The sequence below is a fragment of the Miscanthus floridulus genome, chromosome 11, assembly GCF_019320115.1.
Source record: "Miscanthus floridulus cultivar M001 chromosome 11, ASM1932011v1, whole genome shotgun sequence".
NCBI classification, from domain to species: domain Eukaryota; kingdom Viridiplantae; phylum Streptophyta; class Magnoliopsida; order Poales; family Poaceae; genus Miscanthus; species Miscanthus floridulus.
The window spans coordinates 65,942,475-65,957,043 of NC_089590.1; the positions used below are offsets into that span (position 1 = coordinate 65,942,475).

General features: G+C 43.4%; 1 protein-coding gene across 1 annotated transcript; it reads left to right on the forward strand.

The window, feature by feature from the left end:
* Positions 1-11,476: 11,476 nt before the first annotated feature.
* LOC136491060 (gibberellin 2-beta-dioxygenase 6-like) lies at positions 11,477-14,255 on the forward strand. The gene is made up of 3 exons (XM_066487274.1): positions 11,477-12,106; positions 13,321-13,684; positions 13,766-14,255. The coding sequence occupies exons 1-3, from the start codon at positions 11,586-11,588 to the stop codon at positions 14,009-14,011; spliced, it is 1,131 nt and encodes a 376-aa protein (XP_066343371.1). The 5' UTR covers positions 11,477-11,585; the 3' UTR covers positions 14,012-14,255.
* Positions 14,256-14,569: the final 314 nt, after the last annotated feature.

Genomic DNA, 14,569 nt, shown 5'->3' on the forward strand with positions numbered 1-14,569 from the left:
AAGGGTATGGACAAGTTTCATAAACCCCAAATGGTAGCAATTGCTCCCCCTACATATGTGCTAAGAGTTTGAATTGTAGCTTGCACATATGCTTAGATAAGAAATATAGGAGTCAATGTCTGCCACATGATGCTAAGGTATAAAAGATAGACCTTTAAAGCGTGATACCAATCGGAGTGCACCAATATACCATCCTTAGCACCATGGTTAGCTCAATACCACTTGGAAATATTTGAAAATAAAATCACTGGATATCCTATGCATGCTAGTTTTCACCTCATCATTCAAACTGACAACTAGCATACACCAAACAAGCATAGATATTGAATTGTAAAACTTGTGCCATGCAAGCAAACATATGAAATGCACATTCAAATGCACCATACAAGTTTATGAGCTTGCTCCCCCTACTTGTGTGCTCAAAATTTTAATTGATCTCTACCCCTTTTTCACTTTTCTCCCCCTATGTCATATATCAAGTATATCTTTATGTTTATCTCCCTTTATGATATTTCTCCCTATTTTTCACTATTTTTACTATTATCTTTGTTTCTCTCCCCCTTTGTCATCAATGATCACAAAGGTTCTAAATATAGATAGTATTACTTGTAGGGTCGAGATTATCAATATCAATCAATGGGGTGAGGATCATTTTCCCAAATTTGGTCTAGTCTAGATCATTTACCAAAGATATTTAACTCGGTTTGATCCAAGAACAAGCTTTTTCACACCTCTAAATAAGGGTTATCTTGTACCATGTTGAGTTAAAATACTTAGAGCTCATTTTCTAGATTAAACACTAGGTTTACAAGCCCATAAACATGTCATATGCTATCACTAGATCATGTCAAGCATAGAAGCAATAGTGATATCATATAAACATCAAATCTATTTGATTTTCATGAATGAGCCTAATAAAATAGAACCACTTGAAATGTCCTAATAAAATTGAAAATGTGACTAGATGCACTAACCATGTTCTTAGCAAAGATGTATGTTATGCCAATCAACTTTTACCTTGAATTGCTCGAAGGAGAGGCATGTCATATGAGTGGGGGTTGCATCAACACATATTTGAGAAATCCAATATGTTCAACCCATTCCTTAGCTTGCAAAACCTTTTCTTATCCAATGGCTTGGTGAATATGTTGGTAAGTTGATCTTCGGTGCCTACACTCTTAATGTAAATGTCCCCTTTTTGTTGGTGATCTCTTATGAAATGGTGGCGGACATCAATGTGCTTTATTCTTGTATGTTGAACCAGATTGTTGGTCAACTTGATTGCACTCTCATTGTCACATAGCAATGGCACTTTCTTGAACTTGATTACAAAGTCACTCAAAGTGGCCTTTATCCAAAGTATTTGTGTACAACAACTACCGACGGATATATATTTAGCCTTGGCGGTTGATAGTGCAATACTATTTTGCTTCTTTGATGACCATGAAACAAGTGATCTTCCCAACAATTGACATGTGCCCGAGGTGCTCTTCCTTTCAACTTTGCATCCTACATAATTCGAGTTGGAGTAACCAACTAGCTCAAACTTTGCTCCTTTGGGATACCACAAACCAACATTTGATGTATGCTTCAAGTACCTCAATGTCCTCTTTGTAGCCTTCAAATGACTTTCTCTTGGTGAGGCTTGAAATCTTGCACACATGCATATATTAAACATGACATCCGGTCTTGATGCGGTCACATAGAGTAGGCTTCCAATCATAGACCGATACAACTTTTGATCCACCATATTTCCACTTGCATCACTATCTAAGTTGCCATTGGTGTGCTAATGACTTTGCTATCACACATGCCAAATTTCTTGATCATGTCCTTGATATACTTGCCTTGACTTACAAAAGTACTATTCTTCAATTGCTTGATTTGAAGACTAAGGAAGTAACTTAACTCTCCAATCATAGACATCTCAAACTCATTAGCCATTATTTTTCTAAACTCGTCACAAAAATCTTGATTTGTTAATCCAAATATGATGTCATCAATATAGATTTGCAACACAAACAAGTCTTTTCCAATCTTCTTGATGAAAAGAGTGGTGCTAACCTTGCTCATTGTGAACCCTTTAGAGAGTAGGAAATCTCTCAATCTCTCATACCATGCTCTAGGTGCTTGCTTCAAGCCATACAAAGCTTTCTTCAACTTGTATACATGGTTGGGCTTCTTATCATCTTCAAAACCAGGAGGTTGCTCAACATATACTTCTTCATTGATGTAGCCATTGAGAAATGCACTCTTAACATTCATTTGATAGAGCTTGATGTTGTGGGCACAAGCATTGGCTAGCAAGATTCTTATTGCTTCCAACCTAGCAACTAGGGCATATGTTTCTCCAAAGTCAAGACCTTCAACTTATGTATAGCCTTGTGCTACTAATCTTCCTTTGTTCCTTACTACTAACCCATCTTGATCTTGCTTGTTTCTAAAGACCCATTTGGTTCCAATCACATTGTGTTTCTTTGGTCTTTCTATCAACTCTCATACTTTATTTCTTGTGAAGTTATTCAATTCTTCATGCATAGCATTCACCCAATCAATATCCTTCAATACTTCATCTATCTTTTTTGGTTCAATGGATGATATAAATGAGAAGTGTTCATAAAATGATACCAATCTTGATCTTATTTGTACACCTCTAGAAATATCACCAATGATAGTGTCCAATGGATGATCCCTTGCAATATTGGTTGATTGGAGGATTGGAACTTGATTGCTTGCACTTGCATGATCATTGGGTTGAGATGATGTACTAACCACTTGATCTTGTTCATTGTCATGAGAGCCACTTGCACTAACTTGATTTGTATCATCTTGCACATTTGAGTTAGAGAGCACTTGCACTTGATCATCTTCATCATCATTCACTTGCCTAGGCCTTAATTCACCAATATTCATGTTCTTCATGGCATTTGAAAGTTGAATGCCTCTAATATCTTCCAAGTTCTCATTCTTCACTTGTGAACCCTTGGTTTCATCAAATTCAACATCATGAATTTCCTCAAGGGTATCACTATCCAAATTCCAAACTCTATATGCTTTGCTTATAGTGGAATAACCAAGTAGGAATCCTTCATCACATTTCTTGTCAAACTTGCCCAATCTAGTGCCTTTCTTCAAGATATAACATTTGCAACCAAAAACCTGAAAGTATGCAATGTTTGGCTTTCTACCATTCAAGAGCTCATATGGTGTCTTCTCTTTCAATCGGTGATAATATAGGCGGTTGCTATAATAGCAAGCCATGTTGATAGCTTTGGCCCAAAAAGATTGACTCACATTATACTCACTAAGCATAGACCTTGCCATATCAATGAGTGTTCTATTCTTCCTCTCAACAAGTCCATTTGATTATGGAGTGTACTTGGCCAAGAATTAATGTCTAATTCTAAATTCATCACATAACTAATCAATTCTAGTGTTCTTGAACTCACTACCATTGTCACTTCTAACTCTCTTGATGGTTGTTTCAAACTCATTATGAATGCCCTTGACAAATGATTTGAATGTTGCAAACACAACACTTTTATCCACTAGAAAGAATACCCATATGTATCTAGTATAATCATCCACTATTACAAATTCATATTTGTTTCCACCAATGCTAGTGTATTGTGTTGGCCCAAATAAGTCCATGTGCAATAACTCAAATGCTTTACTAGTGCTCATCATGCTTTTCTTAGGATGGGTGTTTCCAACTTGTTTGCCGGCTTGACAAGAGCTACAAAGTTTATCCTTCTCAAACACATCTTTCAAGCCTCTAACCAAGTCATGCTTAACCAATCTATTCAATTGTTTTATTCCAACATGACCAAGCTTTTTATGCTATAACCAACCCATGCTAGACTTAGTGAATAAGCATGTAGATAATCTAGCTTCACTAGCATTGAAATCAACCAAGTATAGATTCTCATATCTAAAGCCTTTGAAGATCAAGTTAGAGCCATCTACACTTATGATTTCTACATCATCTACCTTAAATATGCATTTGAATCCAAGATCACACAATTGTGCCACGGATAGCAAATTGAAGTTCAAGCTCTCTACTAGCAATACATTGGATATGCTCATGTCATTTGATATTGCAATCTTACCAAGCCATTTAACCTTGCCTTTGCCATTATCACCAAATGTGATATTATCATAACCATCATTGCCATTGGTGTTGATTGAGTTGAACATTCTTGCATCACCAGTCATGTATTGAGCGCACCCACTATCAAGAACCCAATGCCTTCCTCTAGCTTTGTAATTAACCTACAAAAGAAGATCAATTCTTTTTAGGTACCCAAACTTGTTTGGGTCCTTGAAGGTTAGTCACTAAGCTCTTTGGTACCCAAATGGCTTTTTTCTTTGAGCCCGTCCATGATTTACCAATGAACTTAGCCTTTACACCATTTGTACCCTTAGTAAGCATATAGCATGAATCAAGCTTAAGGGAGGATACATTAGCATTTTTGCTCTTGTTGGTGCATTCATGCTCTTTATGACCAACTTGCTTGCAACTAGTGCAAAACCAACCATTGTTCTTCATAAAACTAGTCTTATGAGGAGCAAAGACTGCCTTGCCTTTCTTGGGGGTATAGCCCAATTCCTCTTTGTAGAGAGAAGCTCTTTGGCTACCCAAGCACATAAGCAAGCGGTCCTCACCACCATAAGCCTTAGCTAAGGTGTGACTGAGCTTAGTGACCTCCTTCTTGAGGTTCTTATTCTCAACCACTAGTGAGGCATCACAAGTGAGACCATCACTACTAGATGAGATAGAAGTAGAAGTGCTACAAGAAGGGTTAGTAGAAGCAACAATGATAGGCATAGATAGTGATTCATCAATTATATCACAAGTTAAACCTACATCACAAGTTTCAACATGCTTCTTTTTATCTTGTTCATTAAGCAAAGTGGAATGAGACTTTTCAAGCTTTTTGTGAGCCTTGCTAAGCTTCTCATGGGCTTCCTCTAGCTTCTCATGAGTTACTTTGAGCTCATCAAGGGCTTGCTTAAGGGCTTTTACCTCCTTATTCAAGCTCTTGCATTCCCTTCTCTTAATATCAAAGTGTTCTTTAACATCTTCTAGCATGTCAAATAATTCATCCTTAGTAGGTTCATCACTATCACTATCACTATCATTTTCATTTTTATGTTCATTATCATCATCATATTCTTCATCACTTTCATTATCACAAGATTATACCTTAGTGGCCTTAGCCATGAAGCATGATGAAGATTCAAAGATAGAAGGCTTCTCATTGATAGCAATGCTTGCAAGAACCTTCTTCTTGGTGGTCTTGTTATCATCACTATCATCATCATCATCACTTGAGGAAGCATCACTATCCCAAGTGACTACATATGAACCACCCTTCTTCTTCTTGAATGCCATCTTGTCATTCTTCTCTTTCTTTTTTTTCTTGTCCTTCTTCTTGTTCTTTTTGTTGTCATCATCATTGTCACTATTGTATGGGCATTGGGCGATAAGATAATCTTTACTTCCACACTTGAAGCACCTTCTTGACTCTTCTTTGTTCTTGGATGAAGATTTTTTTCTTCTTGCACGGTAGCCCTTCTTCACCATGAACTTGCCAAATCTCCTAACAAAGAGAGCCATCTTCTCATCATCATCATCATCCCAAGATTCATCTTCTTCACTTGATGTCTCTTGCTTAGCTTTGCCCTTTGATGATGTGGCTTTGAATGCCATACTCTTCTTCTTGTCATCCTTCTTCTCATCTTTTTTCTTCCTCTTTTCTTCCTTCTCATCATTATCTCTATAAGCATCATCGGTCATGATATCTCCAAAGATTTGGTTTGGTGTCATTGTGTTCAAACCAGTCCTCACTAGTAAGGTAACCAACATGCCAAATCTTGTGGGCAAACATCTCAAGAATTTATTGGAGAAGTCCTTGTCCTCTATCTTCTCACCAAGTACTTTGAGATCATTGACAATCACTTCCATCTGATGAAACATGTCCGGCACACTCTCATCTTCCTTCATCTTGAAGCTTGCAAAATTCTCTTTGAGAATATATGCCTTTGCACCCTTCACGGCTTGAGTGCCCTTAAATGATTCTTCCAATTTCTTCTAAGCTTTATGAGCCATCTCAATATTCTTTATTTGCTCAAATGTTCTCATATCAATTGCATCATGAATGACACTTAGAGCAATGTCATTATTTTAGAGAAGCACTTCTTTGGCCGTGGTGGGATTTTTCGAATCCTCAATCTCAATTTTGGTTTCTACCACCTTTCATATCTTTCTATTGATTGACTTGATATGTGTGGTCATCTTTGACTTCCAATAAGAGTATTTGAGCCATCAAATTGGGGTGGCTTCTTAGTGTTGTTGATTTGAACCATTTTAACACCGAAGGTTGTTAAGCCTTAAATAATGGTGACCTCGGCTCTGATACCACTTGAAAGGTCCTAATGGCTAGAGGGGGATGAATAGCCTAATAAAAATTTTCTACAATAACACTTAATAAAATGGTTAGACAATTATGAGGCGAAGCAAGTGTTGCGCTAGCCTACTCAAAATGCAAGCCACCTACCATAATTCTAGTTTAGATAGTGTCTATTCATACAAAAGCTATGACACTACCCTATGTTAGTGTGCTCTCAAAGGCTAACTAAAGAGCCACACCAATCAACCAAGTAAGCTCTCACAACTAGCTATACTAAACAGCTTGTCAACTAGTTTGCGGTAAAGTAAAGAGAGTGATCAAGAAGGTTATACCACCGTGTAGATGAAGAAACCAATCAATCACAAGGATGAATAACAATGAAGACCAATCACCTCGAAATCAATAATGAACACAATGATTTTTTACCGAGGTTCACTTGCTTGCTGGCAAGCTACTCCTCGTTGTGGTGATTCACTCACTTGAAGGTTCACACGCTAATTGGCTTCACACGCCAAACCCTCAATAGGGTGCCACAAAACCAATATAAGATGAGGATCACACAAGCCACAAGCAATCCACTAGAGTACCTTTTGGCTCTCTACCGGAGAAAGGTCAAGAACCCCTCACAATCACCATGATCAGAGCCGAAGACAATCACCACCCTCCGCTTAACGATCCTCATGGCTCCAAGCCATCTAGGTGGCGGCAACCACCAAGAGTAACAAGCGAAATCCGCAGCAAAATACGAACACCAAGTGCCTCTAGATGCAAATACTCAAGCAATGCACTTGGATTCACTCCTAATCTCACTATGATGATGAATCAATGATGGAGATGAGTGGGAGGGCTTTAGCTAAGCTCACAAGGTTGCTATGTCAATGCAAATGGCCAAGAGTGTGAGCTTCAACTGGCTATGGGGCTTAAATAGAAGCCCCCACGAAATAGAGCCGTTATACCCCTTCACTGGGCATAATGTGGGGTGACCGGACGCTCTAGTCCAATCGACCGGACGTAGCACCGGACGCTCCGTTCATGAATACTGAACGTGTCCGATCGGCATACTAGACGTGTCCGGTAGCTCCCTGACTGCCATGTGTCCAGTTCAAACCAATATATCCGTTGTAGCCCATTCTGCCGACGACCGGACGCTCAAACCGGATGCTCAAACACAAATGACCGGACGCTGAGCCGCTACGTTTGGTAGAGTACAGTAAGCATCCTTGCTCGACCGGACACCTCCGGTCATACCGGACCGAACGCTGCCAGCGTCCGATTGACTGTCCTATCATACACTACTTTTTCTGATTCACACCGAACGCGTCCGGTGTGGCGACCAGACACGTCCGGTCGTGGAGTTCGTCGCCAAATACCGGACATGTCCGATCACCATATCGGACACGTCCGGTCACTCTGTAACTAGCGCGGCTAACTCCTCTTCGACTTTATCTTCTTCACCCTTGCTCAAATGTGCCAACCACCAAGTGTATCACCTTGTGCACATGTGTTAGCATATTTTCACAAACATTTTCAAGGGTGTTAGCACTCCACTAGATCCTAAATGCATATGCAATGAGTTAGAGTATCTAGTGGCACTTTGATAACCGCATTCCGATACGAATTTCACCCCTCTTAATAGTACGGCTATTAATCCTAAATGTGATCATACTCTCTAAGTGTCTTGATTACCAAAACAAAATAGCTCCTATGGTTTATACCTTTGCCTTGAGCTTTTTGTTTTTCTCTTTCTTCTTTCTAAGTGCAAGCACTTGATCATCATCATGTTATGATTTTCATTTGCTTCACCACTTGGAGTGTGCTATCTATCTTATGATCACTTGATAAACTAGGTTAGCACTTAGGGTTTTATCAATTCACCAAAACCAAACTAGAGCTTTCAATGCCCCACGTTGTCTTACTCAGTTGCTGCTCTATAAGTCGCCAGGACGTCCGACTACTCGGCCGCGGTGATCGACTACTCGGTTGGGGTGATCAACTACTCGACAGCTAAGGTTGACCTTGTTGCGGTGATTTGGAAATTCAAAGGTGGGGTGATACGGGGTCTCCGGTGAGGGGACTGCCCACCCAAAGCCTTTTGACGGATTATCTAGGTTGCCTTACTTGGATCGAATCATGGTCGAACAAGAAGATTTTGCGTCAGCAAGATGAGCACGAATATGAGGATGCACGTGCATATTTATATGTACTTTCATTACTCAAGCGAAACAAAGGAAGATGCATGACATATAGCAGCATGCAAGAAGACATCAAGCACGCAATATAATTATGGAAAGTACTCGGTGGCGCAACTTTGTTGACTTGCAATGGTATATGGATAGCCTACTGTAGTTCGCGGGTTACTTGGATACACCCTTGAGAATGTCTACAAGATCCTACATAATCTCAGAAGAGGTTTTCAGTTCTTTAAACAACTCAGATTCAAGACCCTTCAACTTTTTATTCTAAATAGCAAGAGGCTCGGGGGCTATACTCAGTGAGTGCACTTTTTCTTCCGAAAAACACACATCACTCAGAAGACTTCTTCAAGACAGGAGTTTTCAAACAACATAAGATTTAAGACCCTCCAACTTTTTATTCCAAATAGCAAGAGGCTCGGGGGCAACACTCAGTAAGTGCACTTTTTTCTTTGAAAAAGCGCACGTCACCAAGAAGACTTCTTCAAGACAGACCACTTCAATACCTCACGACAAAAAGAACCCGGACCAAGCTATTCGACGAAGAATTAGAGCAATTTCAAATAGCAAGAGGCTCGGGGGCTTCACTAAGATGGGAGTATTTTTTCTTCAAAAAAGCACACACCACTCGAAGGTCCCAAGAAGCGCTACATAGTTTCACTCAAGAAAGCACTCGAACGACACTTGTTCCTACTCGGCAAGACTTGAAGGAACAAGACAAAGCTTCCAGAGCTCAACCATGAAATGCTCAAGGGCTGTCGATGCGGGACCCACGAGATACACCGCAAGGAGAGAGAGCAGATCTAGTTTGATTAGGATTCCTCCCATGTAATTATAGTAGTAATACTACTCTGTAATCCTACTAGGACTCTATATTGTAAACCGACTAGGACTCTGACCTCCTGACTATATAAAGGAGGGCAGTGCTCCTTAGATGGGGAAGAAAGAAGAGATAACACAACACTTTACAATCAATCCAACGTAAAGGCTAACGTCGACCGGACGTAGGGCTATTACTCGATCACAGTCGAGGGTCCGAACCAGGATAAATCGACTGTCTCTTGCATTTATCGTCGAGTTCTGCATACGCTGAAGCCCGAACAAACTGCCCCGAGTACCCCCGTGGTAGGCTATCGGTGGTGAAACATCGACAGTGTCCCTGCTTCCTTTTGAAACCGGTGTCCCTGCTTTCAGTTCTAATAAAAATATTTGTTTTTTTACTTTTCTCTAATAAATTAAATAAGATTATAATATTTACACCATATTTGAATTGGTAAAAAAAATATTCAATTACACATGCTCTGCATACAACAGAACATACATCAAACATCGATCAGGGGCATAGTAGATCTTTCCTATATAAACCTCATGTTTCCAGAGCTGGAGCTAAACTGCGTGTCAAACAGGTCCACTTGCTCCAGAAACTCCACAGTGGAGCTGCTCTGTGGTGGAGTTAGTGGAGCAGAGCTGAAAAAGGTGGAGCAGAGTAGTCCAAACAGACCCTTAGTAGTACCCTCGGTAAAAAAATGTCGCTACGGAATCGTGCTGGTCAAATTTTTTCACCTTTAATTAAATTTGTAGAAAATACGTGCAACAGTTATATCTTCAAATAAATTTATTATGAAAATATATTCAACGATCTATCTAATAGTACTAATTATGTACCATATATATTAATATTTTATTAAAAATATTTGGTTAAGTTAAAAGTTATTGATTTTTTAGAAACCGATGATGAGTCGCCTTCTAAACTTTAGTCGCTGTACTATCGGATGTTTGGACACATGCATAGAGTATTAAATATAGATTATTTATGAAACTAAATGCACAGATTGAGACTGTTTTGCTCGACAAATTATTTAAGCCTAATTAGTCTATGATTTGATAATGTGCTGCTACAGTAACATGTGTTAATGATGAATTAATTAGACATAATAAATTGATCTCACGAATTACCGACGTATTTTATAATTTATTTTTTTTTATTAGTATCAAACCCCTTATACGAAACCCCTACGTGACACATCAGCTCTCTACGTCACCACGTAACTTTCACTCCATTGAATTCCCCCTTGCACTTTTCGGTTTCAATGAATCCTCTGGTGGTGGCCCTGCCCGGCCGGTCAAATTAAAGAAGACACGGCCCCCATAACTTATTGCGTCCTCCGGCCCCAAGTGTCGATTCTTTTTTTTTTCTCTTATCTTAAGTACAGCGTAGAATTTGTTTGGATACAGACACACACCATTATACGCACGCACATCTCACATACACATGGTATACGAACAAACATACAACTATACCTAGACAACGAACGCAGCTGAGAGGTACTCGAAGATCATCAGACTCCGAACGTAGCGGGCACGTCACTTGACTATTGTGGCACATCTACGTGAGAGGTAACTGAAATTATTTAGGGAACTACTGTTCCCGGGTGAGACACCGGCGTCGAAGCCAGGCTTCAAACACGGGCGGGCAGCGTGCTCACCTGCACGGCTTGCCAACCGAGCCAGAGCTCGTTCTCCCAAGTGTCGATTCCTGGCCGTGCGTGCAACGCCGCCCCACGAATCGTGTTCGCTCGATCGTAAACAATCGTAAATTTTCAATTAGAACAGTATTTTTCTCTCGTGCCAAATAAGTCAGCGGTAATAATCCACGATCGCCAGACAGCCTGACGGTCACGGACTCACGGGCCACCCAGCCAGAGCCTTTTCACCGTGTGAGGGTGCGCAGCACACCCCTGCCCCCCCCCCCCCCCCCCCCCCCCCCCCCCCAAAAAAAAAAAAAAAAAAAACCGGCCAATGCAACCGGTAGCAGCTGCCACGCGATGCTGGTCCCCTGCTTGCTGTATATATAGACGCGGTGGACGCGCGTTTTGATATGAGCAATTGCTAGCAAGTGTTGTGCACCAAGCTACTACGTGCGTGTGCGCCATACGTGTAGCTAGCTAGAGTGTAGCACTACTGATCACACGTATCTTCCATGCGCTACGTAGCTGCCACTCCGACCATGCCGGCCTTGACGACCGCGGAAAGCGCCGCCGCCGAACCACCTCTGGCGGACAGCTACCTCGACCTGCTCCGCCGCGGCGGCGGCGGCATTGCGCCGCCGCCGACCGAGGGCTGCTGCGTGCAGGAGCGCGAGCTGCCCTTGATCGACCTCTCGTGCCTGACGAGCGGCGGCAGCAGCGCGAGGGAGAGGGAGGCGCGTCGGGCGTGCGCGGACGCCATGGCTCGGGCGGCCTCGGAGTGGGGCATCTTCCAGGTGACCGGGCACGGCGTGAGCCAGGCGCTCCTGGAGCGGCTGCGGGCGGAGCAGGCGCGGCTGTTCCGGCTGCCGTTCGAAACCAAGGCCAAGGCCGGGCTGCTCAACGGCTCCTACCGCTGGGGCGCCCCCACGGCCACGTCGCTCCGCCACCTCTCGTGGTCCGAGGCCTTCCACGTCCCGCTCGCCAGCATCTCCGGTACTGCCTCCTGCGACTTCGGAGACCTCAGCTCCCTCAGGTATGCTGCACGCTTGCTTTGCCCTGTATATCTGCTAGTAGCTGTATCTATGGTCTATTGGTCTTCCACCCCACAACTTGTACTGTAGCGTTGCTAGTACTCAATATCAGCCCGTTCGTTGATTGGTTTCTAGGCTGATAAGTCTGACTAATACTGATTTATTGTGAGAGGTGACTGATAAGCCCTGACTGAAACCAACGAACAAACATGCTGTATATGCGGTATGCATAGCTTATATTATTATCAGCCGCCTTCTTAATCATGACCATGTAGTGCCTGTCAACAACAGAGAAATGCATGCCTGTCAGTAACAGAGACGCGCGGGAGGTATCTTAGTGATGAGCCAAAAGAAAGCCCTGTCGATAATAGAGACGCGAGGTAGTTAAAGAGTGAGAAAGTGGAGACATGCTATCACATATATGTGCATCTCGTAGGTCGTACGTAGCCGCAAGCACATCGGCACATGTGTGCTTCGGATGGCCATGGGTATCTCTAATAATATCTTTTAGGCCTAGGCCGGGGCCGGGCCACCCACAAGCCACAAGGCGTAGCCGTGTAGGTGCTCACACGCATGTATGCAAGGCGTACGTCGTTGCTGGGTGCGTTTTCCGTGCTAGTACTCCTGACGTGACCAAATAGCGGCACGCTCGGTTCTGCAAAACTCGGTCACCAGTCCCGCCCCGCCCGGGATATTTCTCTCGTCCAAGTACGCTGCTCCTAGATCGCGATGTACATGCTCGCTATTCTTTTACATCCTCCCCATCGCAACAAATAATAAAAATTCTGAAAGTTCACGGCCGGCCTGCTGCTCCAGACTTGGCTTTCGACCTTTATATTCTGGGCGGTACGAGTCAATGCGGGATGATATCATGTGTGCGGTGGTGTACATGACCACGAAACATGGGAGCTTTTGGTACACGAACCCGATTTAACGCCGTCGTGTCCATCCAACCAGCCTACCAACGCCCTCCTTCATCATTGATACTCCTACATATATTATTAAATAAAAATCCTTTCCGGCACATGCTGTGTCCCTCAGGCCGGGGCCGGGGAAGTAACGAAATATCCTAATGACACGTAGGTACCATAAAATCATTACTTAGTATGCACTGCTGTACTGGGTACTACTGGTATTTTTACCGTGGTAAATTAAGAAGAAAAAAAAAAGGCAGCGCCGTCGCCGTCGCCTAAACAGAGCGGTGCTGTGCATGCAGGAGCGCGATGCAGGAGGTAGCGGATGCGATGTCGCGGGTGGCCAAGACCGTGGCGGTGGCGCTGGCGGGGAGCCTGCTGCTGCAGGGCCACGGCGACCACGACCACGACCACGAGGCGGCGGCCACGGCAGCGTCGTTCCCGCCGGGCTGCGACGAGACCACCTGCTACCTGCGGCTGAATCGGTACCCAGCGTGCCCGTTCGCGGCGGACACCTTCGGGCTGGTGCCCCACACCGACAGCGACTTCCTCACGGTGCTGTGCCAGGACCACGTCGGGGGCCTCCAGCTCCTCAAGGACGCCCGCTGGGTGGCCGTCAAGCCCCGCCCGGACGAGCTCATCGTCAATATCGGCGATCTGTTTCAGGTAACAGTGCTCCTTCATTGTCCACCACTGCCGCTGAGCATCTTTTACGTGCTCAAGTTTTGACCACGCACGTACGTGCAGGCGTGGAGCAACAACCGGTACAAGAGCGTGGAGCACAAGGTGGTGGCCAACGCCACGGCGGAGCGCTTCTCGGCGGCCTACTTCCTGTGCCCGTCGTACGACTCGCCCGTCGGCACGTGCGGCGAGCCGTCGCCGTACAGAGACTTCACCTTCGGGGAGTACAGGAGGAAGGTGCAGGAGGACGTCAAGAGGACCGGCAGAAAGATTGGGCTCCCCAACTTCCTCAAACAACAGCCACCTCAATGACGACGGCCCGCTTAAACGACAGGTCAAAAGCACCTGCCATTTTGCCGTAAAGAAACGACGGCCCGCAAATACCTTTTCTTCTGTAACTTCACGGTGGATTCTGAGCCCGACCTCACCGTACAAGAATACTATACTGTATGAGCCATTGAGGCGGTTGCTTTCTTTTCTTTTCCTTTTTTGTTTTGCTTAGGTAATATATGTATATATATACTATTGATTCTAAAAAAAAGGGTAATATACAGTACAGGTCACTTGTCACTATGCGACGAGGACGACGTGTGCGCTTATCAAGCTATCATCTTCATACACCTTTAGCGACTTCCGCTGGAAGAAAACGTTTATATTGTACTATCCCTCTTGTAGAAAAAAACTACTTTACCGTCTACGTACGTAATTTACTTTCTCCGTTTAGTTTGACCATTTTTACTACTACTAGCAAAAAATGTAAGTGTGTTATACTAGTACATTAAGAGCCTCTTTGGCAGGGCTCCTGTAGGGGCTTCAGCTCCGGCTCCTCCAGGAGCTGTGCCAAACGCCTGTTTTAGAAAGGGCTCCGCA

What these genes read in the sequence shown, in the direction of transcription:
- LOC136491060 (XM_066487274.1), top strand. Translation starts at nt 11,586, where the DNA reads ATGCGCTACGTAGCTGCCACTCCGACCATGCCGGCCTTGACGACCGCG. An exon ending in GGAGACCTCAGCTCCCTCAG is followed by an intron (nt 12,107 to 13,320) that starts GTATGCTGCACG and finishes CTGTGCATGCAG; the next exon opens with GAGCGCGATGCAGGAGGTAG. An exon ending in ATATCGGCGATCTGTTTCAG is followed by an intron (nt 13,685 to 13,765) that starts GTAACAGTGCTC and finishes ACGTACGTGCAG; the next exon opens with GCGTGGAGCAACAACCGGTA.